Consider the following 26217-nt stretch of genomic DNA (forward strand, 5'->3'; position numbering starts at 1 on the left):
ACTTAAAGAGACTGTTACCTCCATATCATTTCACCTGTTCCAGTAAGCTACTGGTGCTTCTCCCATGTGGCATTGCAGAAAAGGAAACCACAAGGAACTATGAACATTTCTAACCCAGAGGAGAACGGGGATCAGAACTATCCATTGGTTTTCCTGAAGATTTTATTCATGAAGAAGCTCCCTGAGAGTGCACAGGAAGGCAAGTCTTAATAGGAAGATTTCTGGGCAGTCAAAGCAATACAGTGCACCTTGTTATAACTGAACCATCCAAGAACAAGGGGGTTACATATATATAACTTTGTCATTTGTAAAATGTGAGGAGACAATGGCATTAGCATACTTTGAGCAGGTTACAGAAGTCACCCCTTCCCCTGAAGCTGCTGTTTGCTACAGAACAAAGAACAACTCACGTACCACTTTTGGCTTGAAAGGAGGGTCCACCTCCCTCTTCTCTAGCGCTGTCCAGTTGATTGTTTTGAAGAAAGGATGGTCTCTGATATTCCCAGTGACCCCAAGTCGTTTTGCTGGATCTCTTTCAAAGAGCTGCAAGAGAAGACAGCTGGTAAAGCCTTTCATCTGCTCAAAAGGTATGTGGCAGGGGAAGAATAACACATACACTGCTAAAAGAACTGAGGTTGCTGCCAGTAAACAGTTCATTAGTAATTAATCTGACCCGGCTTTCTCTTTGTAAGAGCAATTTGCTTGCTGAGAAACAGCTCCTGTCCAAAGCCTAGATTTGCCCCTCCTTGGACAGAGACAGTACCAGGACCTACATGTTGATCATCAGTCCTACCTTTTCTAATATATCCTTTGATTCCTTGGTAATCCAGCGTGGGTAGTGAGGGGTGTCCACTCGGATTGACTCAAACAGTTCATCCTCATCATCCCCGTGGAAAGGGGACTGGCCAATCAGCATCTCGTACAGCAGGACCCCAAATGACCACCAGTCCACAGAGAACGTGTACCGCAAACCTTGCAGGATCTTGTTCCGCAGAGGAAGAGATACAAGCAGTTAGTAAAAGGAAGCAATATATCCCAAAAAACAGGAGAGGTATTTTAAGAGAGAATCTTTAATAACGAGGGCATTTAGGGAAAGAAAAGAAATCCATCTCTCTGAGAAACTGTGGACACTGATGCACATCTGTGGTTTTATCCTTGGCTGCTGTTTGTGGGAACATGGCCAGCTCTGTGGACAGGTCTTTGCTCTCATTCAGAAGTTTTCTCCATTAACTTTAAATAACCATATACTTGGAAAACATCTTCTCTAGAGTCTTTACAAGATGAAGGGAGAAGCAAGTAGTGATGAAAAGTAACTTACTACTAGACAGGCTTTGACATAATTTATAGCTTTAAAACCTAATACCCCAGTTGGGCTACTTTGCAAATAAGATTTAAAAAAAAAATACAACACAGGGAATTTAACTCAGTGAGATTCCCCTTAGAAGGGGAATTTGTTTTAATTCTAGTTGTTTGCAGGGGCACAAGTCTGTTCTCCATCTGCAGTGCACACAGATAGATTCATTCTGTGGGAGCCCTCTGTGTGTGCTGACTACAAAAAACCCCAAGCTCTTAAAAAACCGAGCATTTTAACTTTTCAAAACCATGTTTTTAAACTTGCAGCTGTAAAACACTTAAGAATTTCAAGTACCTTCTATAAAGAACTCAGGTATAATTTTTTCTCCGTGCTAATTAGACTTCAGCTTTTCTGAACTATTAGTCTACAAAGAGATGATTAATCCCAGCAGCCATTTCTAACATCAGTGCATTAAATCCATCCCACAACATGTGGCTGTGCCTTACTGACCTCGGGAGCGATGTAGTCTGGGGTTCCACAGAAAGTGCTCGCTTTGTTCTCGCCAACAACATTTTCTTTACACATTCCAAAATCGGCTATTTTGATGTGGCCTTCCTTATCAAGCATCACGTTGTCCAGTTTTAGGTCTCTGCAAAAAGTGTTTAAAAGAGTTGTGGTTTAAGTGAGTCATTTTTTTATTCAGATGCACTGATAAACACCTCCCTGCAGCAGAACAGAAGCTTTGCAAGGAAATAATCATCCATCAACACAACCCATACTTTTGTGCATTGGAGGCAGGAGGGACAAGGGAAGAATTCTCTGGTCAGACAAAATAAGAGGCTGAGGTACATATATAGAGTGTGACCTTATAATCCTCTACATTTGCTTTCAGATCTAAAAGCACAGCCAACACTTCTGTTGCTTCTGGAAGGCAGTGTGAGTTAATGCCCCAGCAGCTGACACAGCAGTGCTGCACCAGCTCTGGAGCTCAAAAGAAGGATTGTGTTGGATTCTGAGAGCCTTTGGCAGGAGTGTGATTGTTTCAAGCCTGCCCCAGCTCTTAACACTACCTGTGACTTGTTCCTGGTTACAGCACCAGCTCATGTGTTGTGGCCACAGCCTGTGAAGTGTCCTATTCATGCCTTTTTTTTTCAGAATAACACTATTCAATCAAGTAAGAGCTTTTTCCCAGCAGTTTCCAAAAGCTACATTCCCTCCCTTTGACCATGATGCATTTTTTTGTCCATCTGGTTGCAAATGCACATACCAAGGAGGGCAGGCTGAAGAGAAAACTGTACAGCCCTCAGCTTACCAAGAAAGACTGAAATAGAGCAGATAATTTAACATAAGAACAGGGCAGTCTTTTCTCTTGGGTAGCTGAAGTTTCCAGTATCAGCTACTCACTCACATTGCTCAGAGCGTGAGCTGCAGCTCAGAGCAAGAGTTCCTGATCTAATGCAGTGCACCATGAATCCTTCCATGTTTGGACACCAGCTGCTGCTCACCTGAGCAAATTGAATACATATGAGATGGGAAATACTCACAGTAACTTAGGGCACTACACTCACCCAGCTACAGCAAGTCCTAAAATCTTTTGTATGATGTGCACTTACATGTAACACCTCCTTAAAATTGCTCCGAGTCAGGTTCAGGGGTTATACTGGTGAACATCTTATGTGAGGTGGGAAAAAACAGTACCATTGGTTTTGCTGGTGTCTTGTTGGAAAAGGGTACCATTTCTCTGAAAATATTTCATACTATGAAATTCCCCCCAGGAGCAGTCTAATTTAAGGTAGGGAAATTTAACAGCAAGCCTAAAAATGCTTTAAAAAATCTGGGATGGAAGGATTTTATGCTGCTGAAAACAGTTTGATCCTTTCCTGTATAAAAACCTTCAGGAGGCTATGGGAATAGAGCTGGGAATGTTATGTACTTTCCTGGATTATGGCTGTCTTCTCTGAGAGGTAGATGTGTTTTTAAGAATTGTCTTTCTTCACCAAGAATTCCTGTAAGGTTCCTCCCCTTTACAAATGCTTTTTAACTAGACTCCAACTTCAGAAAATTGCTCTGAAGGATGGATGCTCCAACAGATGTTTCCTGTTTCTATAGAGGGAGATGGACAATACCAGATGTTTGGGGCATGTTTACCTAAGGCCTTTTGTAAGGCTCTGAAGCACAGAGACATCATTCTTTGGACCTGTTTGTTACGCAGGTGAGAGATGTCTGAGCAAGTAGTTACCAAACAGTGCTTTCAAGTTGAGGGTGAGGTGAAAGGGTTGAAATTGAGAGGCAAACTACATTAAAATAAACTTCTGATTTCTTGTAGTGTGGATATGCACAGTCAGAAGCAGTGGATCAGGGTCTGGCCTCTGATGCTTCAACCTGGTGTGGCAGAAGCGCCGATGTTGTGGTTTCACCAGAAGGCAAAACCAGGCAACTTTCACCTCACTGTTTTGCACGAGGCCAGTGGGGATTGATAAGCCTCAAGGACCCTCTCCCTCACCTCCAAACTAAACAGACTCATGATTTGAAGGCAGTGCTTAAAAATACCTGAAACAAAACTGCTTTTGTGTTACACAAATATCATTCCATCACTCTAGTTGCCAAGGAAAAAACCCACACAAATAGAGATTCATGTCAAGCATGTTAATGGCCTTGGAACTACATCAGATCACTGACAGACAGCTTGTACTTGTTACACCAATCAGGAACTCAAAGATGCTCAAAGTGCTAAGACAAACTCCAGGTCCCACCCTGGAGCTGGCTGGTACTCACCTATAAATAATGCCTTTGCTGTGAAGAAACTGGAGCCCACATAGAATTTCAGCTCCGTAAAACCTGAAAAAACCAACACAGCCAATGCAGTTAGCCAAGATATTGCTGTAAGCATCTCTTCATGGATTGAGAAGCACCGTACAAGCCTTTAAATCCTACTTTATGTAGACAAGATGCTCTAAAGCTGCAGGTTAATCCCTTCACCACACATCGGCAGTGTCCAATACCAAACAGCAGAGGGGACACGACTGCAACTTGCCATAACGCTTCATTCCACTTCCCTCGGGGAACACTGTCCCTTTTCTCCTCTTTAACAATAGTGTTTGTGTGTTTTTAGTGATATGCACATGCCTTTTGAAAGACAGCTACTGGGAGCTCAGTCCTCAAGGATTGCTTTAGGAGGGACTGGGCACTAATGCTGAGGTTAGAAGCAGGCATCACCTCTCTGCCCCTGCACCTGCCTGGCTGGAACAGACTGTAAACAGAAAAGTAGCAGCATTTCAGGAGTAATCTCCTCAAAAACAGAGGTGATAATCCAGAGGAGATAAAGGAAAACACTAAAAGAATGCTTCCCCATGCCTCAAGAAGTATTAAAGGCTTTTTTCTAATTGAACGATTATAAAACTATTTCCGCTTCTGTAGAGCAGAATGAATGTTGACCCAAAACTTCACAAATAGGCTGAGGGGATACCAGGAGAGGCTGCCAGATGCAGAGATGTTTGCTGGAATGCAGGTAAGCTGGAGGAGCTTTATCCAGATTTTTGCTGGGGAGAGTGGGAAGGGAGCTTGCCCTTTCCTATACAGCTGGCTGCTATTTATGCCAGACTCCTTGACCTGATCCCATCCAGTCAACGTTCCTTAGTACAGTGCCCAGTAACAGAAGTAATTTTCCTGATGCTTATAGGTAGGTTCACTACCCTGCACTGTTACTTTTTAGGTCTTGCATGCACCCACTCAATATTACAATTAAATCTCTCATGGCTTTGGGTGAGAGAAGTAGAAACTGACCTCAAACTAAAAATGATAGATAAAGTAATAATAATAAAATATTTTTGCATCTTTTAAAGATCACTGGAGCTGAAAATTTCAGCCATAGGTAACTGACACAACTGCACTTGCTAAACAAAGCACCCATTTTATTAGTATCTTGTGAAAGGTACAGGTGTTCCTGTGCTATCATGACAACTTATCATAACAATAATCTAAGTGCTAATTATTTTTGCAATTTTTTTCCATCAAAATACTGTCCCAAAGGACACTGAGGCTGTACCTTTTTCTTTTCACTGCTGGCTGATGTTGCAGTCTGTTTTGCACCTCTAGTTACAAGCATCTCATAGAGTAAAACATCACACTGTGTAAATTAAGAAGGCCTAACTCCACACATCATTAAGTGAACTTCTTCATTGTATTAAACCAGTGCCTAGAAATGCCTTTTCAATCATCAGCCATTGAAATTCCAGGGCAAGTAAGGGGCAGCAGCAGTAAACCCAGAGACTAAAATCCTTCCTGGAGATGGGGAATGAAGGGTTGTGGACTTACGTTGCTCTGTAGAGATCAAAACGCCCCTTGTCTTGTATGTGGAACATCAGGTCTCCCCCATTCAGGAACTCCATAACGAAGAACAGATGATCCTGTTTGCAAATAACCAGGGAATGGAACAATTACTGATGCTGTTCCAACCACAGATGAAGTAGCAATGTGCCTATGGGGGACCAAGCAGCCTCCTCTGCTGAAGGATTTCTCTGTTTCATGCACTCCCTGAGAGTCTGGAAGGCTCCTACAGAGTTGAGTGGCCTGGTCTTGTAAAGATAAATAGCTAATCTTGTATTCTGTGGGTTTCTAGACTTCATAAAAATACACATTTAAACAGACTTACTGACTTTTACCTGTGACAGTCATCTTTTCTCCCCTCATTAGGGGAAAGTTCGGATCAAGGATTTAAATTAAACTGCCTCTTATTCTAGATTGCATAGATATTTTTCTGATCTCATTCTGTCCTCATCAACGTATTTTTGGTCCTACTCATATTTACTTTCCACAAGGCCCGTGAACTATTGCACAGAACAGAGCACAAGAAAAGGAAACTTAATTCTTGCACCACTAAGTTACTTTCATTTGACTGCAATTAACAGCATCCACTGAAAGGGTCGACCTGTTGTGTTACTGTCACTACTGGGCTTTTTCTTACCTTTGTCTGAAACGTGCAGTAAAGATGTGTGAGAAATGGATTTTCCCATGCAAGTGCAAGGACCCGCTTTTCCACCATGGTACATTCCACATCATCATCAATTAGCACCACGTCTTTTTTCAGGGCTTTGATAGCAAAGAATTCATTCTTCCCTTTCAGCTCAGCAAGCAGAACCTACAAAGAGTAAAGGGTGATGTTACAGCATGGCTAGGAAAGACTTCCTACTGATGGTATCAGTAAGGGAAAGTCAAAGGTGTTCATAGCAGGTGCAGTGACAATTCAAAAAATACATTTAAATGGGAAAGATAAGGGCGATTTGGGAGTGTGAAGCTGCTGGACATAGAGATGAGGAGATGCAGGCACAGTAGTTTTCAGGCACAGCGGTTTTTCTGTCAATGTCTTGTGAGTGTATAAACAACAGCCACGTAAAGCCTGTTCCTTCCCTAGAGCTGTAGTTTCACAGAGAGCAGCGGACAGAGGTCGTGGAGGTTACACTGCTCTCCCAAATATCCCCCTGCCCCTGCACTGGGGCATTATGAGGCTGTTTCTGTACAGAGGGCATGAATCTAAAATATCCATTTGCACTGTGGTGCATAAAGGGCGAGTCCTCTGCCTTGATACTAAACAACCCACAAAGTGCTGTGCATTATGAATCACACTTGAGTTTAGACATGATCCAGGCAATGAATTTCTGGTGTCTCTGACAAAGATGTCTATACACAATTCTGTTAGAAGATTATCAACCCAAGGAGCTGTAAGACCTTTCTGGTTAATGGAAATAGCCCGTCACACTGCAGAGATCAAGCGAGGCAGACACCTTGAGCTCTCCAAGTTTGTTACATACCTTTCCAAAGCTTCCTTTCCCCAGTACTTTGTGGAAGACAAAGCTGTCTATGCTGAATTTTCTCCTTGCAGCTCGCGACGCTGTCTTGGCTGTGCTTCCCTCCCAGAGCTTATCGTACTCACTGTTATCTGCTGATCAAAACAGGGAGGTCCACGCTCAGTGTATGCAAAAACACTGCATGACTCAGATCCCTGGATAGGAATTAGGTACTGGCATAGTATTTCAATGCATCTGCTGTTGGGATACTGGTGAACCTAAACATAAGGGTCAGCTCCTGTGGTTTATAGCAAAGTTTAAATTACTCGAGCGTACTTGATTTGGATTTGAATGGAACCTGTGATTGTTCCTGATGCTGGGTTTAAGCAATACCTGGGTATTATAAAAATCAAGATCCTTAACTTTTTCCTGTGACTAAAATATAGAACATAATTTGGAGAAAAAGATACAAGGACTGCTTGTAAACAAACTATTTATTTATCTTCCCTTAGCAGAACAGAACAGTCTCTCAGCCTGTCCACATAAAGAGATCTGATTTATGCCCAATGCTGGCTAAGTAGCACGATCATACAGTTTAATCCTGATTATATCCTAAAATTAATAACTTTTTTTCTGCCCTCTGCTGCACAGACCCGCTGGGTCACTAACAAAACACTGATGTTAATCATGAGATGATCCCATGTGTGCCCTGTAACTGCCCAGCATTTGGGACAACCCAGGCAGGAATCACAGGGGCTGCACCCTGACGTAGTACTTGCAAGAGGTTTTGGGGGTTTTATCCCTCTGTTCTGGCAAAACAAAACAAGTATGCTAAGTGACATAAATTATTTTTTTTTTACTGGGCATTTGAACAGAATTAATTCAATGTATGGATGAATATATAAAATCCTGTACACACCAAACCCACACATTATCTCTTACTGAGTCTGGTCATTTCCATCTGGTAAAACATTACTTCTGCTGTTGCATTTAATTTTGCATAAATTATCATAAGTTAGCAGTAATGAAAATAAGCTTATACAATGCTTGAAGTCTTTAGCAATAGTGAAAAAACAAACACCAAACAAAACTTTACTCTGAACTCACAGAGATGGGATTCCAGGTGTTTGTCAAATGTTATGTAAGAATTTTGTGTGGCCAGGAGATGGTAAAAAGAAATACATGCCTTTTTTTTAACAGTGTTTATTAAAAAAGATTGTCTAACACAAGGCAAGAATAAATACTTAAATTGTCTGGTAAGTAAATGGCCATATGGAAACATTTTCCCTTTTCTTACCTGTTGTATCTCCTCCTGGAGCTTTATGTTTCTTATCAAAATCTTGATAAATACCAACACTTTCTACAGACCCAGAATCGGACCTTCGTGTAGACTTCTGAGGAGAGGGAACACTTGAAATTATATTAGCTCTACTACTTTAGAAATACAGTAATATCTGTAAATGTAACGTGATGGCAGTATAAACTTTTCTTTTTAATTATTAACTCCCAGTACACATCTTTTCTCAAGAAGTCTGGTTCATAGACTCTTTAGCCACTTTCTTTACAGCTTCAGATCAGCCAATTGCTTTATTTCCTTCACTGCAAGAAAATAAGTCACCGAAATTCCTGGACAGTCTATGTTGTATTGTTCATTGCAAAATTATTAAAGGTACAGTGGTTTGGATTCACAGTGGGAACAAATTAAACTGTGGGAAAATGTCCCCTTGGATGTATGTTCATTTGAATGAGGAGATGGGAGTCACTGTCATACTGGACAGGCTTAAGTCATATCTGTGTATGACATCCATCTTTAGCACATAGAAACAAATTTTATGTGTGAAAGATCCCCAAGACCAAATTTTAGTAAGGAAAAGATTAAGTTTTTCTGGGTCATGAAAGAGCTGGCACAACAGCTCTCACTGTTTCCAAAGTAAATATCCTGTGAAAGCTTAAGAATACACAGCTCAGAGGAAGCACTGTTGGCTTTTGTGATATATTTTCCTGTTTTATTTCAGGGCTTGTGTCTGAGTCTTTATTTGCAAGTCAGAAGTCAGCCACAAAAGACAGTCATGCTGCAGCAGGAGATGAACAAGCTATGGGGCCAGTGTTAATTAGAGGAGTTTTCTCTGTATGTGTATATATATATATATATATATATGATTAATAAAAATTGAGAATATCTGGTATATTCCTCTTTATTCATTTAATTTTATCATTCAGGTGGAATTTTAAAGTTGAAACGTAAAAACAGACTTCACAATTATGATTCCACTGTTTAATCAACTAAACAGAAAGGGTGAGAATAACCTCGGCACCACAGAACTGGGGCTTCAGGAAACCACAAACCTTTTAAAAAATTCTTTAAGTGGGGTCCTCCTCCCCCCATTCCCATTTTAGGCTATTGATATCTTTGTTAGTCTCTTTACGTATCAAATTAAAAAAGAGAAAGCTGTTTGCATTTCCTCCATTCCAAACTCAGTTCCCCATAAAAGTGATACAGAAAAGATGATGTGAAAACCCCAAGATGCACTGAAAACAAGTAATTACCTGAAATGGCAATAAAGCATACCTGGCTAACTTGATTTAAAGCTTCAGCTAGCAACTTCTGGTTTATTCCACATAGGTTTGCCACCTTCTTCTGGCATTTATGATGCACATTCATCCCACATTCTAAAAGAAACGTAAGGATGGTTATACAAGCATCAGGAAAATAGTGTCTGACATTGGAACAAAAAGGTTGTTTCCCTGTGCAGTTCAGAAACCTTGTTGTAAGACCAGGCTGGACATAGGCCTGTCATTGTTAACAAAATTGCAGTTTTTATCTTTAATTCAATGAAGGCTACAAAAATTGTTCACAAGGAAAAAATTCCTATCACCATTATTTTATTCTCAAAATCTGTTACAATAAGGTTCATTCTGCCTTCCTGTGGGAGAATTATAAAAGCAGTATTTACAGTAAACGCTTTCAATACACTTTTAGGTGCTACCTTGAGTCGGAACCACCAAATTTCAGCTATTCCCAAGGTAGTAATTTTGATTATACTCAAGGTTACACCTCCACAGTGTGTTCCCTGACTCCATTAGCAGCTCACCTTGGCTGAGCTGTCACATGAGCCAAGTGCCTCTTTGTCTCTCTTTAGTACAGAAGCCTTTCCAACCCGCATGGATGAGATGAATCCCATCCTACACAACACACAGAGAAATGCAGGGTGTGTAGCCGTGGGGATGGAACCCTGGGAAAGCAAGGAGAGGTCCCAGCTGCCTCCCCTCCCCTCCTCACCTTCACATTTGAGCCCTTGCTTGACCAGCCCCCAGAGCAGGCTGCCACAGTGGTCACAGAAGGTCGGGCTCATGTAGTTGTACACTCTGAAGCGATGAGGCATGTCAATGTTGAACCTTTCCTTCTGGAACTGAGCACCGGGAGAGATGGGGGTGAGGCACTGCCCAGAGCAGGACCAGCTTCTGACAGAAAACTGCTTGGATATTACAAGCCTACAACAATTTTATATTAGCCTTACATCCCTCATCTAGCAGGGAAAGGATCTGCCCGTCAAATACCACCCAACTGCTCGTGGGGCTTTGGGACTACTGTTCATGCTTGAGAACTTTGTTCACTTCAGGAGAAGACAGTCACTCGGGTTGTACAGCCAAGCATCTCCCAAATGGAGTTGGCAGTTTCCATACAAGGTTTTTGTTAGTTCAGGAGTGTTTAATTACATAATTACAATATAAATATATTGTTCCAGCTCTTACCATTGTGTCCCTGCTGTTGGCTGCAGTACCAGTGCACCTCCCAATGATTTTATCAATACATTTCTTATGAATAGCAGCATTGCATTCTTCAAGACATGCACAAGAAAAAAAAGGATTCCTTCAGATAATAAATACATGGGATGAGGTGTTTGCATTTCATAGCAGAATGTGAAAAACACATCTTTCCATCACACCACAAACCCCAAAAACTTCTTTTCCATCAAGATGATGATCTTTTTTGAGCTTATTCCCCCACCCCCCACCTTTTCTTTGATCATAAACTTTATTTCTAAGCTAAATCAGCCTCCATTAGGCAATGCTACCAGCATTTGATAACAGAAGAATAATATTATGCTTTTGTGTTTTAGCCTTTGATATCTCCTCTCTGTTTGGAGTAATGCACAGAGATCTATGCTCAGTCAAAAGAGCTTTTCAATTCAGCTGTAAAAAACTCTTAATAGTTGTAATTCATTTTAGAAAAGGTTTCACAAAAGCTGCTGTCATAAATGAGTGCAACTTTTCAACAGCATTAAACTCTTCTGAGAACTGCTGAGTCTAAATCTTGATACTAAAAACCCAGGTAGGAATCTCAATTATATTCCTTCAGTTATTGTGCAAAACTGATATTTAACATCTACTACTACCACCTATGGTGATGATGCACTGTGCTATGCATATTTACAGAAGATTTTTTTCAACAGTAACTATCAGATCTTCAGAATCACGTGAAAAGCAGTAGAAGAAAAATGTAAAAAAAAAAAATCAACTTACGCCTACATTTGTATCCCTGCTTGTTGAGTCCCCTGAAAAACAAATGTTAAAGAAGGAAATAAAAAACCATACATTTACAGGAATAAAAGACAGGGTTTTTTTTTTTTAAATCATTTTTACCGGGTCAACCAATTAATCCTTTGTCTATGGGAATATTTTTTCCTATTAATAAACTGGTCTAAATTCTGCTAATCAGAATCCTCTGTCTTAGGAAAGCAAGGTTTAGAAGGTAAGGTACTTTGGTTTGACAGACCAGCAAATTAGGAGGGGGACCCAGAAATGGCAAAAATTTCAATCACATGGGAAATCCTCCTGATCTGCCTTAGGACGAAAACAGCTTTACTGTGAAAGGGATCCAACTTCTGGCCCCCTACAGGTCCTTACTCTGCCATCAGCCACTTCACATCTCAAAGTTTGAGCATTATTTTCTCAGATCCACCCACCCCATTCTCTTGTGATAGAGCTGCTGTTAATTATAGGGCAGATCTCACTTGATGCTGATGGAATTTTTTCAATCATTTCAGTGGCAAAAATATTCAAGTTCTGTTTTTTAATGTGAAAGAGACAACTGTAGTTTCCAAACACATATGAATTTATGTGTCATGTTTTGTCTCGATGTACCTGACGTGAATTTTGCAGTTTTTTGGGGGTGGAGGAAACTTAATTTTTCCTTCTTACCATACAAAGTCTTTGCAGACAGAGCAAAACGTAGGTTGTCCAAAGAAGGTGGCAATAAACTCATGATTTTTGATGTAGTGGATTTTGGCTTGTTTGATGGCTCCTCTCCTGTTAATAGTTACTGTCCCCTCATCTTCTTTCATTGACTGTTTGCAGTCTAAGGGGGAGACAAGAAGACACACTTTTAGTACTTAAAGGCATTACAAAGATTAATATTTGCTTCTCCCAAACGTTCAGTTTGGTTTTCTGTTTCAGAATAGTGCTTCTGTTTATTTTACACCTGCATTCTGCAGACTTTCAGCCCAACAAGGGTGGAACACATGCACACAATGCTTCCTAAGGTGTCTCCATGTCCCTGTCTGCAAGCAGTTCCCAGCTCCTGCCTATGCAGAAAAAGCCTTCAGCAGATGAGCTGAGGGGAAAAAGCAGGAATGGAGCACAGTTTCACTAGAGAAATGACAACCACAGTTGTTTTTTGAAAAAAATCTAAGTTCCTGTACGTAATGTGATTTATGTTTAAGATAAATAAACATTTTATTGGAAGCAGGAGGGTCAGCAGAAGCCTTTCCATTCTGCTGCTCCACGTGCCCTCCTGAACCAGGACTACAGCAGAACTTCAGGTGAAGTGCTGCAGGACCTTCTGAGTCACCATCAGACCATACTACTGGAAGAAGGCTTTCTTCCAGCCTCCAGGAGCAGTAAACCCTGAGGACAAATGAGATTTTCAGTCAGACATTTAGATTTTGCTGACTCATAGCGTTGATGATCTGTCAACGTGTCTCAGTCCCATTCCTCTCCCCTCCCATCTTCCAGTAGCAAAGCTTAGGGCGAAGGGATCTTGCCGTTTGCAGGCTGGGAATTGCCACAGCAACAGAGTAAGGAAAGAGCCAGAAGAGCATTTTTCTCATTGTCAGTACTCTGCTCCATCGCATTGCTGCCTGTTATCAAAAGCAGTGGGAGCCTTGCTTTTTGTACTGATAGAAGCAGATTTGTTTTCCTTTGCCAAGTCACACTCACTGCAATGCCTGAGCTTACTAGGAAGTTACCCAGGAGCTCTGGCTTTCTTGTTGCTGGCTGCACTTGGTTCTTGTCATTTTATTAGCTGGCTGCCACCACTGCTATTTCATTAGACCCCTGAACCTGGAATACAATCCATCATTTGACACCATTCCAAGTGTCCTAAACTAATTTATCTGTCAGCCAGCAGCAGCCAGACAGCAGCAGCATGTACTGTCTTAGAAAAGAAAGGACAACATCAACTCAGGGATTAAGGGAAGATTAAGCATATTAGTGAGAACAAAGTTCAGAAGAGATCCCCGAGCTTTGCTACCAGGTATTAATGCACTTTTCTGAGAAACTGGCAACCTGGTTCAGAGAAAAACCCATCCTGACACCCTCTGAAAGGAGCTCACAGTGTGCACTGTGACACCCTGGCACTGTGCATGCCCCTGAGTTACCTCTGCCCCCGCAGGAACAGGATTCATTTTCGTTGTTCAAACAGGCTACTGAGTTCACCCAACAAAAACTCTCATCAGCTGCTGCACTTCAGCTCGTGGAAGTCCGCAAACAGTCCTATCTCTTTGTTTAATCCTGCTGAGCAAATACACAGACCTCACCCACTGCTCCTCAAATGCTTCAGGGAAACCACACAAGGAAAATAAGGTGGTTGAGAGTCAGCAATGCTTCGTACTGTTTGGTGCATGAAAAAGATGTCTTTGGATGGAAGATTTAATCAGTAACAGCAACAGAACAGAGAAAGATGTTTTGCTTTATGGCACCTATTCCATAACACAAGTAAACCAAGTGTTTAGTGAGGAACTTACAGGGGAACTGGACGTGGCTTCTCATGCTAAAACGCTTGGAGCAATTGCCAGTACTGTGTGCAGAAGTCTCTGACAAAACTTGATCAAGATAAGGGAAACAGTGGTGTTTCCTCCCTGCCTGGAGCACTGATACCAAACTTAAAGAGAAATATGTGAGACTGGCATTTTTTTTTTTGAGAGGGCAATTAATAAACTAATCACTTTGAGTTTTCCCCTCTTTTTTTTTTTCTCTTTGCACACATACTTTAACAGGGAAGAATCCTTGAGCACAGCAAAACTTCAAAATCTGCACATGAGAACACACAGGCTTCACAACCAGCTGCCTTATTAAATACCTTTGCCAAAACCAACCAATATATCCAAGTATAGCTGGAGACATTTTTGTATTTTGGTTCAGAAGCAGCTGAGAGGTTTAGAGAGCAGCTGTAAGTCAAGTGCAAGCTGAGGTGGTTATGAAATGATAGTGTAGCTCATTCCAATTTACTATGGGCATGTTTAACAAGTTATCTTTAAGGTGTAAATTACCTTTAATGTGTATTGCTCCAGAAAAGTTTCAAGCAGTTCAGCCAACGATGGACTCAACTGGGCAATAAGGGCTTAATTTCAAAGATGCAGAGACAATTAACAATTGCAGGGAAGTAATTTTCACAACAAGTGTATGGATGCAGGGTGGAGATGGGGGAGAGGGAGAAACACAAAGGGAAAAACTTTGCTTCCCTCTCCAAGCAAGTCAGGATTCCCATAGATAAAATGTGTGTCATGAACCAGCACATGGTCAGGAAGAGTCATGTACAAAACAGCTGAATCAGCAACTAGAATCCAGGTGACCTCTATGGCCTGGACTTGAAATTAATCATTTTGGACCTAGCACACACCATTAAACATAATCTATTTCCTCTATTGAGAGCTGTGGTTAATATTTATCACTGACACGTTCATGTATTTCAAGGTCCCTTCTCAAAACTTGCAGTTGATCTGACTAAAGCCCCCAGAACTCCTCCATGCTGTATATTCATTAAGAAACCATTAAGCACGACTGTGAATTGACAGTGCAGCTCTCCAGACATGCTGTAAACAGACCACTGTATTCACTATTTAACTGCAGGAGCAGTCCTGCTGAACATTTCAGAGCCCTCACAGCCACTGACACAACACCCAACCCATTGCCTGGAAAACATTTACTAAAGCAATATTGCCGGGGCTCTGCTGAACTGTAATAAATCTGAAGGTGAGATGTCAAACTGTCTCAACTGAACCTCAAAAGTCCAAGGACAAAAGAAAACAACCTCAGAATAACCCCAGTAGTTATTTAAAAAGAAACAATTGAAAAAATATTTACTGTCTTCAGAGTTCATTTTTCATTTTAACCTGCTCATTTCACGGTGCTGTTTGTGAGCAGAGGAAAGATAACAGTGCTACTGCCAGAGACTGGGAACTGGGACTTCACTTCAAACAGGGACAGGCAAAGCGTTTTATGAGCTAACTGATGGCTCAGGTTGAGATTTGCCTGAAACTGTATAATAAATTGCAAAGCCAACTAACATTTCTGTTCAGTGTCTGTCTCCTTCTGCCGTTCTACAGCCTTGCATTTGGCTTTGTTTGAAATTTAAGTGCACCTTCAGGTCAAGAAAAACATTAATCTCATAGAGCAATCATTAAAAGGGAAAGCTTGTTCCTCACATAGGAGACTTTCTTAGCATGAACTGTCTCAGAGGAAAGCTGCTCTTTAACCTGGTCCTGGAGAGGATTGCTTTGTAAAAAAAAACAAAAAAACCCCAAAAATTTACAGAAATAAAAGTTTCCCAAAAGCCTACAATTCTGTGACATGAACTCGCTATGTTAAATCATTGTGGTCTCTGTGATCGTCACAACATTTCATTTACAGAGTATTGATAGTGATTTGTATTTCTTTTTTTTTTTTAAATGAAACAAAACTTTCTCCTTCATTCTCAGTACCTGTGGATTTTACATTGCTGATATTTAAGTAGAAATACCAATAATTTGCTTATTGTAGAGGCAAATACTATTGTCTCTGAAGGCTGGCACATAATATCAAATTATCTATCTCGACGCCATGCAGTTATACAACAAACTTTAGCACAAATGGTCAAAAACGCTGTTACAAACTCTTAGTAGCACCTCGTGAAAAGGTGTGTGCGCTACATGTGACAGTGGGCACATTTCCACTGTAAGATACACAACAAATAAGTTACACTTTGCTCTGCAGAGCCTGCGACACTTGAGGGACACGGGCTTCTTGCCGGCTCCTCTGAAGAGGATCCCAGAATGGTTTGGGCTGGAAGGGACCATCAAGACCATGTAGTTCCACTGCCCTGCCATGGGCAGGGACACCTTCCACCAGACCAGGTTGCTCAAAGCCCTGTCCAGCCTGGCCTTGCACAATTCAGTGAAGTCCTGCCTGGCCCCTGAGCCAGCACCTCCTGCTGTCCTGGCCGACACCACAGAGCACTGAGGGGCTGCTCTGCAGCTGCTTTAGGGGTGTCTCTGCTGATCCAGCCTTTCCAAGTCATTAATGACGTCAACGACCTTCTAGAAAAATGCTAAAACAAAACACCAGAGTTTTAACAAGCCCTGCTTTTCAATCCAGGGATAAAACCCCCCCACACTGCAGCCTTTGTAGCGCTCACACCCGCTCAGAGCTGCTGCGCGAACACGGCCTGTGCTCAGCGGACAGAGCACTTCTTATTTTACACTTCAGTAAGTGCTTTATATATCCCTTCTGCAGAGATACCTGATATCTCATTTGTTGTGGTAAAACAGGGAATAAACTACAAAATAACTTTTCTTTTTTCTTTTTCAAATTACAAAGGCACAGTAAAACTAACCTTCAGACATACGGCATTCTAAGTCAAATTTCTACCAAACATATGAACTATATCAAATTTTCTCTGCTCCACACAGCATGTTATCTACCTTACCAACCACAAACACCGCCAACTTGGTGTTTATGAAATCACCACATCTGCAAATGTCTCATTTTCTTAAAATCGGAAAATAAAGCCAGAAGAGGTTTTTATTAAATTCATGCAATTGCACTTCTAGGAGCAGGTTAAAACAGATGCTAGGTGCCACTGAACAACCACCACATCTGCCAAATTTCTAGAAATAGTATTTTCTCAGTTAAATAATCAAATCATACCAACATCCCCATGTACAATTATAAGAGGGCTTTTCAGCCCTCATCACAGTTACATACTAATAATGTGACAATCCTTCTACAATACACCTCATCCATAGAGAACCTTTCTTCAAATCTTAATTTAGACCATATGCAGACTGTGATAGCAAATCTGTTATTTACCCTATTATTTTTCAAAGGTAACTCAGAAAAATTCTGAAATCTCATGCTTCCCCAACATTCATCTTGACACACAGAGAAAAACATATTCAAAATCTACGGTTCATGTTCCTCTCCCATAGGTCAGACACTTGAGATATCAAAAGTTCACACACAAATTACTCACCTTCTGGTACTTCCAATGGCATTTTAAGGAAAGAACTCACTAACCCTTTCTGCAGAAAGCTAAAGCCAGCAAAACAGCAATTCAGAAACTGAACCCAAGACACAAGCACACTTCCAAAGCTGCTAACACTGCACAAGACACTCAGCAGAGTGAGGTCCTGGGTTTTCTTACTGGATAAGGTCATTAACTACATTTGAATAAACAAAGATCAAGCAAAGCATTAAACGTATTGCAACTCCCACCTATTAAAACTAAAGCTGCTTTAGAGAATTATAACCTAGTTTCAATACTACAACTAGAGAAGGAGGGACAGAAGGAAAACAATGTTCTGAAATTGAAATTGAGGTCAACACCTTTGTTCTCACATTTCACATACCAGAAGAAAAAACTTTAAAATTTCCAGCACAAGCTTATACTCAAATCACAGGACAGAAAACAAAAAAATTTCTTTGACAGCTCTAAGTCAAGGCTCTGCAGTTCCCATTTTACAGGGTCTAGAAAGCAAAAAGACCTCTAAGACTTGGAAGACTTTTCATATATAGCCCTAAATTAACTGGCCAGGCCCCAGTCTGCACAAACAATATACAAATGAAAAGTCTCAATGTAGCCTATCATGGAGGAAATTTTAATACCATGATTCCATGATTTTTCTTCTCTAATAATATACCTATTAATGGAGTGATAACACACTCATTTCTCAATACTGCCCTGTACCTTTGGAGCAGAGGAAAGCAGTTTTCTCTAAAGATGGCAGGGTGTTTTGCTACTCAGAAGGAAGGTTTGAAAAACAGCAGCTTTAGTTTGTAAAACAAGCCACAGAAAGAATTAGTGACTTTTGCAAAGTGCTTGGAGATTTTCAAACAAAAGGTAGCTCCTATAACTCAAAGATACTAATGGTAGCAATACCTTTGAATAAACTAGGGAACAACTGCAATACCAGCTTCAGAACAAGCCTTTTTTAGTATTTTAGAAACTCAGCAACCATAGAGTTCTGTATAGGAAAGCAAGTCAGAGAGAGAACAAACTGGTATCTGTATAGGAAGGAATGTGAACTGTCTCTGAGCATTCAACTATTAACTAAGGGTTTTAGCAATGTTAAGAATGGAGGTTAATACAAACATCCTTGTAATGCACTAACAAACTTCTCTCATCTAATACTGGTAACTGCAAATTTAACTCGAGGAAACATCTACAGCAGCTCAGTGATGAGCCACAAATCAATGTTTGCCTATTTAGCGGTAACATGAGGGAGGTTTATAATTTTGAGGAGTAGTAGTATGTTAAAATGTATTGATATTTGCAGTGTTCACATCAAGTATCAGATTGAGTAACTTTCCTTCAAAAACGTAGATGTATAAATGTACTGAAATGTCTTGAATGGCAGTTTTCCACCACCTATGTGAGTTAGTTAACAAAAAGGTATCAGTGACTAATTTTACGTAAAGCAGAAGGTAAATAGGAAGTTGTTGCAAAGTAAAGATGGAAAAGGTACAATAACAGCTGAATCTTAACTTGCCAATTAAAGTATGATTGCATGAATTAATGATCTGTTTGGTATTCATGCTTCATCCACAACCATCTGCAATCCCTAATAAAGGCAATGAGAAGAACTGCAAGAACATTGCATCTATTTTTAAATGATACCACTGCCCTCTGAAAGAGCCTTGCACAGGAAACCATGACAAAGACCAAGATTAAGGTGTTTTAATATAATGGCCCACAACAGTTTGAATGCAAACCAGAGTACTACTGCAGCATAAACAGAAAGCTTTGGACCTTCAAAGAAACACTCTTACCTACTGACTCCTAAAAGTTCCACATTTTTTTGAAATTTTGCTTTAAAGAGTCAACTTTTCAGAGGCAAAATAACAAGTATATAGGCTGAGGGTTTTTTGCCATCACAGAGATAAAATGTCAACTCTGAAATGTCATGTACTGTACATCACATTCTATCTTCAGTAGCTTTTCTAGTATCTGCTACACAGATTGCCCATATGGTACAAAAATGTATGATACCTTCACAATTAACTTGTTCTATGAGAGCAAAACTGTGCTCCCTGTATGTATCTGTGGGGAAAGAAACCACCAATGCTTCAAAACTTCCTGCTTACTCTCTCCACTTATTACTTATAAACACATAGTAATAAACCTCATAAGACTGACAGACTAATATGGCAGAGCAGTTATATTATAATATTATTCCCAAGAAACAATGGTGTCATGACTTCTAGTATGGGAAAGTTGTAACCACTACCCAAGCAAGTTGTGAGTTTACAGCATTTCCTTTAGAAAAGGATCCCAGATACACAAATTCATGCTAAAATACTTGTTTTTATTATTGTACTTAATTTCCCTCCTAGTTGCTTTCCAAAGAGTGTGTGTATACTTCTGACATAAACAGCCTGTTTACTTTTTCAACTCGTTTGTCAGAACATTGACTAGATTTGCATTTGAACACTAAACCATTCATTCTTTGCTACAGTCAGTTTCCGGTGATTAGTGTCTGAATCCCAAGAAACTCAGACCCACTTCTCCAATACTCAAAAGAAAGTTTCCCACATAAGCTAGAATAAGAGATTTAACTTCCTTGCATATAAAAAGGAGGGGACCCCTGGTGGCCTAGTGGTTAGCATGCAGGACTCTCACCTCTGCCACCCAGGTTCGAATCCCAGCCAGTCCCCCGGGCAGATGGAGCCCGTTAGCCCTGTAAGGCCATCCATCTATGAGAAGGTCACTCTAAACAAACCTACGTCCTGAGGACCTCACTGCCATTGTCCAAGCTTGCTTGGCCCCGGCAGATGAACCTTAGGATTAAAGGGTGGGCTCAGTTCAGCGCAGGCTGTGTCTCACCTAAAAAATCCATTGCGCAGGCTGGAAAGGTAAAAAGACCTTTCCCCAAATCTTCGTTCGCGAAGACTGGCCATTAAAAAAAAAATATAAAAAGGAACTGATATTTTTTTTATCACATCAAAATGTGAGGACAGACGTATCAAAGATACAAAAGTGTCTAAATGCAACAGCATTTAGAGGCACAAAGGCATTTAGATATGAACAAATCAAACCATGTGTCCACATAACAACAAAACCCCCAGAAAACAAATTAATAACATCAGAAAATTCTACTCAGTACACCAGGTGGTATTTTTTTGTGAGCTACATCCTGTGTTCTGCAAAAGGACTGTAAAAATTATACCTTTTTTCACATAACTGACTGAAAATAAACAGTTCACATTACCTGCATCTTCCAAAAAATACTGCACAGCCATCAGCACCTTCCCCTGAGGTTGTAGGTCAAGCTATGGAAAGAAAGATACCAACAGTGAAGTGTGTGCTTGACTGAATCTCTTAGGAATTTAAACAGCTCCTTCTAGGGACTCAGAGCAGAATATTCAATAACTGTTTGTTTAAAATCATCTTCCATATCTCACTGTTGCAGTTGAGTCAGGGGCTTTTATTCTCTTGCTTTTACTCATGTGTATTGCTTTGATGTCTACCCAAGAGTTCGGCACAGAGTTCACATTGTTTCTGCATGTCCCTCTCCCCTTTCTGCAAAGAAGTTTGTTGGCTTCTGTTTCTAATATTAGTAAACTCAATCTGCACAGAAACCCAGTTTTAAAAGAAAAAGTCTATACAATCCTTTATATGTTTATAGAGAGTACAAACCATAGTGATATCAAATGCTGTTGCCTGTAATGAAAAAAAAGTGGTATCATCAAAATTTGTTTTCTTTTCCCCCTCAAACCATTGCACGTGGTTTCTGTGGCAAATTCTACAGACCAGCAAACCCAAAAAAAAGTGTCTTTTAAGCCAATAGCTGAGGTCAGTTCCTGTGCTCAGAAAGTAGCCACTAATTCTTAAAATGCTGCCTTTAAAAAAGATAAGAAACCATTAAGTATGAAAGAGTGATTCAAGCTTCACTTCAGCACAGAGCAAAGTATCCCTGGGTTGCACTAAACACAACTTTGGGAAAAAAAAACCCAACCCCCAAATAAAACCAAACCACAGTTAGATTAGATACACCCATGAACATATCCCCACAAATCCCATCATCCTACTGGGATAACAACTAAGTTTTCATCTTTAAGGCAACGTCTGGCACTCAGAACATCTGCCCAACAAAGTTCCCAGAAGGCAAAGACCCCAGTTACAGCTACTACTGCTGGGCTGTCTCTCCACACAAAAATAACCTTACAGGCTATATGCTAACTGAACTAACATCTCCTTGCTGGCCATGATGGTCTGTCCAAGTCATGACAGGTTGTACAGAGAAAGTTTAACACTGATGATGTCTACGTGGCACCTGTTTTATGGATAATAAGCAGAGGATTTCAGATCACTGAACTGGCTAAAACTGACCACTATTAGTTTTTTCTCTTGTGAATAATTATTCTTGTCTCAGAATTCAAGTTAAGGTGTGGAAAAAAAACAAGTGTAACAGGTGAATACAAACCAGTGAGATCCTACTGACCTAGGAAAATCTAAACCCCTTAAAGTTGAAAAGGCGTATGGCATTCATTCAGCTTGGAAGAAATTCTGAGGAATTGACCTTTTCCCTTACCCAGAATTCTGCTTTGCCATTGCCCTTCTTGCACCGCTCTGCCAGGACCGACACACCCACAGTCACCTCAGACAGTGGCTCTTCTGCTGCTTTCATCAGCACAATCTGGATCACCCGGCCCTCATAAATGTGGGCATCAAACGTCGACTTCCATTCGGGATACATGGTAGGTTTCCTCTGAACCAGAGTTTTTCCTCTCTCTGAAAGCCAAAATAACCCCGAAGAGGACAGAAATTGTAAAATCAAATACTGTAGATCTAGTTCTTAAACTCAACAAAATGAAAGAGAAAATACTTGTACTGATACTAAAAGCAGATTTACTATTTCTTTTGTTGTGGTTGGGATGAAGTTTAAATATTCAGTTCAAATGTTCATGACTTGGAAGGCAAATCTCACCCTGACAAACAGGCATGCAAAGGCAGTGAAGGTGTTAACATGTAGCCAGAGACCAGGAGGTACAAACCCCATTGAGGAATTTCAGAAGCTGGTTTAGTCAGTCACAACTGTACAGGGAATATTTCATGGCTCCTTTCTGGTATAAATCTCAATGATGTGTCATCTGATCATAGTGAATACCTACTGCTCTAAAATAAATTAAGGAACACCTTACACTGACCCAGTTTAAATTGACCAGTGTCTGAGAGATGAAAGGCTTCACATTTCATTAATCTACTTCCAAGTTATGAATACAAGTGAAATGTTGGGATAAGTCACTCTCCTTGACATTGTACTCTGTCTATACCATGACTGCTACTTTTTAAAGGACATTTCAGGGCCTTATCTGTCCTCTCTAGCACATGCAGACCTTGTGTCATTAAGGAACAAGAAAAAAGATGAAATAACATCAAAAAAGTATTTTTCTTTTTTTTTTTTTGGTAACATTTACCCAATCTCCCACAAGAATATCTCAGCAGACTCCTTTGTTAGGAGTTTTACAATGCTTCACTGTTTTTATTAGATAGATTTTTTTTTCTTTTCACCAACAAAGGTTGGACTAGATGATCCTTGAAGTCCTTTCATGCCTGGTATTCTATGCTTCTAATACACAGCTTCAGTCTCTCTTGCTACCCATTAAGCTAATTTCTTCCTGTCCTTACCTCAGGCAGAGAAAACAGTGACTGCACAATCTGTAACAAGCATATTTCTAGATCTGGGTCTCTTAGTCCCATCAACACATCCAAAATGATGTTGCCTTCCAAGCAATCACATCCAGCTCTTCCCTGTGACCCTGGCACACAAATGGCACCTCCCAGTTTTTCTCTGTGATTTGCTGCCAAGCCAATTATTCTCCATTTGTGCGCAGGAAAATGAATATTATTTTCTACATTCTACACAATTTCTCCTATTTATCAAGATCATTCATTGCAATAAAAGTGCTTTCTAAGTGCCTTTCCAGCTCTGAATGATCCATTTGTTGTTGTGATAGCAAGGCAATAGAAAAGCAGATTAAATAGTTGGACCCTTCCACAAGAAGCTGCAGTGTGGTCTGTTAGAACCTTAATATTTTAAAATCTTCCTGGAAACTCAAGGCAAATTCAGTGTTCACTCATTAACAGCTTGCTGGACTATTCCACTCAGTTGTGCTGAGCTCTGCAAACAAGAGTAGGGAATTGTGTCCTTGTACTGCTTTATTAGGGAATTCCTGCCAACAGCAGCACTGCAAATCACAGCTTGGACAGCAGACCTGAGCTACCTGCCAAAGGACATTCCCCAATGCTCAGAAATGGCCACCTGAGGACCTTCTCCATTGCAAAGCAAACTTGCAAGGCATTCCTCCTCAGTCAAAAGCTTCTCTCTTGAATTTGGGAAACTGCAGACAGAAAAACCTCAAATCCTTCACAGTGCAAACCTACTTCCAGAGCCCCATACTATGGAAAAATGTGAAAATATTATCATAGAATCATAGAATTGTTTAGATTGAAAAAGAGTGTTAAGATCATCAAGCCCAACCATCACCCCAGCACTGCCCAGGCCACCACTAACCCATGTCCCCAAGTGCCACATGTGCACGTCTTTTTAAATCCCTCCAGGGATGGTGACTCCACTGCTTCCCTGGACAGGCTGGTCCACTGCTTGACAACCCTTTTGGTGAAGACATTTGCCCTGATATCCAATATAAACCTCCATGGCACAACCTGAGGCCATTTCTTCTCATCCTGTCACTGGTTCCTTGGGAGAAGAGCCTGACCCCCATCTGGCCACAACCTCCTGTCAGGGAGTTGTAGAGTGCAAGAAGGTTCCCTCCTTTTCTCCAGGCTGAGTTCCCTCAGTTGCTCCTCACAGGACTTGTGCTCCAGGCCCTTCCCCAGCCCTGTTGCCCTTCTCTGGACTTGCTCCAGCACCTCGATGTCTTTCTTCTTCTGAGGGATCCAAAACTGAACTCAGGATTTGAGGTGCAGCCTCTCCAGTGCCCAGAGCAGGGGCACAACCACTTCCCTGTTTGTGGTAAAAATACACAGGGAGAGCTCAAACAAAACAGAATTTAGAGAATATTAGGATGGACAATGAATGCAAGGGGGGATTAAAAGCAGGTTCTCTGCACAGCAAGGCTTTTACACTGGCCTACTTTTTGGGTTGCTAAAGCCAGACCCCTTCATCAAAAAGGCACAGGAGGCAGCCTTGGGAATAGGAGAAATTGCACTTATTTGTAAACCTTTGACAATAATTCAGGGTTTGCAGGAACAGCAGCAGTTTGTAGGAGAGTTGGTAATACTCCTTGTAAGATTCTTAGATGGGGAGAGAACTATTTCAGTGTTCACAGGACTCTGCTTATTCCCACGTCCCAATTAAGGTCTGCTTTGATCAGTCACTATATGAATTTTTACCCTATGTAAAACCACAAAGAAGGCGTCTGAATTACCGGCAACAACTTCCAGCCTGGCCATGCTGCTTTTGCAATTAAAATCATACTAATCAAGATCTGTCATGGATCACACTGCCTGCCTGCAAATGAACAGTTAAGTGTTCAGCAAAGAACAGCCTTTAAGAGCACTGTTCCTACCCCTCCTATGTTCAGGCCTCCTTTGCTTCTCTGTTAATACCACTGGCTCCAAAACATGTCACATGTTTGCAAATTGGCTTAATGCCTAATCATTAGGCAATATGACTTCCTTCTTCCTATACAATAAGCTTTTCCTTGATCATGTTTCAGCAGGCAAATCCAACAAAAAGCTATCTTGTCAAACTGACAACAGAAGCATCACATTGTTTTCCTGATTACCTCAATCACTTACTTCTCTGAGGTTCACTGTCCTCTCCTCCCCCGTTTTTTAGTGCCTCAAAGACACATGGAAACAAAGAGGGGAAATGTTGGCACAACTCTACTTTTCAAAAGCAAATGGCCAGGGGAAAAAAAAAAAAAGGAGGATTTATTTAGATCACTTTCACCTCTCCACACATTCTGGCAGCTGCAATACCTTCAACACCATTTCTTCAGAGGTTCTCCCAACAGGCCAGGAAACTGCTTCTTTGGAGCTGAATACATTTGCTTGATGGCAACACTTTTTGGAAAGGGCACCATGCCTTGTATTTAAAGTTTAAACACAGCTTTTACCCTCAGGAATAAGGGGAAAGACCAATCACACTGTGAGGAAGAAGAAAATTCACCCTTTCCTGCATTCTTTGATGTTTTGTGAAGCCCTAGAGCCATACTGCAGGATTAAACTGCTTGATCTAACCCAAACCAGCAATCCCCTCTTATCCTGTTTGGCTACAGTGGTGTATTCCAGCCAAATGTCACAAAATGTTATAAACCTTTGGACCAGTGTCTGTAAAGATGAGGTCTTTGAAGTCTGAGTAAATAGAGAGGTGCTAAAATAATCTTGGGTGCAAGTAATTACAAGCAAACAATTGTGCCAGAATGCCTCAGTTATGTCTGGCACTTGCAGAGCTGGAGAGGACATTGCTTTATTTAACATTTGCAAACCTTGCTCATGCAAAATTCACAACTCACTTTAACCCAAGCCAAAGTGACTTTTCACCTGCTTCCCCGCATATTTTGTGAATAATTGCATTGGTGGTGAAGTAAGAAATTGGAAATCTTAGACATCACCCTACCAAGTGCTGAGCTCCC

The 26217-nt window shown here is 40.8% G+C and overlaps 1 protein-coding gene and 1 long non-coding RNA gene across 4 annotated transcripts in view; one reads left to right on the top strand and one right to left on the bottom strand.

The window, feature by feature from the left end:
- PRKCD (protein kinase C delta) overlaps positions 1-26217 on the bottom strand; it is a 59261-nt gene that overhangs the window by 1167 nt on the left and 31877 nt on the right. Inside the window, exons 3-17 of one of the 3 annotated variants that reach the window (XM_027701025.1) lie at positions 22146-22345; positions 20823-20883; positions 12280-12436; positions 11602-11633; positions 10831-10916; positions 10358-10487; positions 9647-9747; positions 8375-8471; positions 7102-7229; positions 6258-6431; positions 5609-5700; positions 4070-4132; positions 1805-1943; positions 794-982; positions 415-543 (exon numbers count right to left, since the gene is read on the bottom strand). In XM_027701025.1, coding sequence (XP_027556826.1) covers positions 415-543; positions 794-982; positions 1805-1943; positions 4070-4132; positions 5609-5700; positions 6258-6431; positions 7102-7229; positions 8375-8471; positions 9647-9747; positions 10358-10487; positions 10831-10916; positions 11602-11633; positions 12280-12436; positions 20823-20883; positions 22146-22345 — 1778 coding nt within the window. Of the gene's footprint in view, positions 1-414; positions 544-793; positions 983-1804; positions 1944-4069; positions 4133-5608; positions 5701-6257; positions 6432-7101; positions 7233-8374; positions 8472-9646; positions 9748-10357; positions 10488-10830; positions 10917-11601; positions 11634-12279; positions 12437-17587; positions 17721-20822; positions 20884-22145; positions 22346-26217 lie in introns of those variants that run through there. The other 2 variants (XM_027701024.1, XM_027701026.1) reach the window with 2 other exon arrangements.
- Positions 473-9225, top strand: LOC113976142. Its single transcript, XR_003537013.1, has 4 exons — positions 473-587; positions 3404-3506; positions 4712-4802; positions 8278-9225. It is a non-coding gene; the product is annotated as an uncharacterized LOC113976142 (long non-coding RNA).

This window comes from Neopelma chrysocephalum, unplaced genomic scaffold (assembly GCF_003984885.1).
Source record: "Neopelma chrysocephalum unplaced genomic scaffold, ASM398488v2 Primary Assembly neopelma1_147, whole genome shotgun sequence".
Classification (NCBI taxonomy): Eukaryota; Metazoa; Chordata; class Aves; order Passeriformes; family Pipridae; genus Neopelma; species Neopelma chrysocephalum.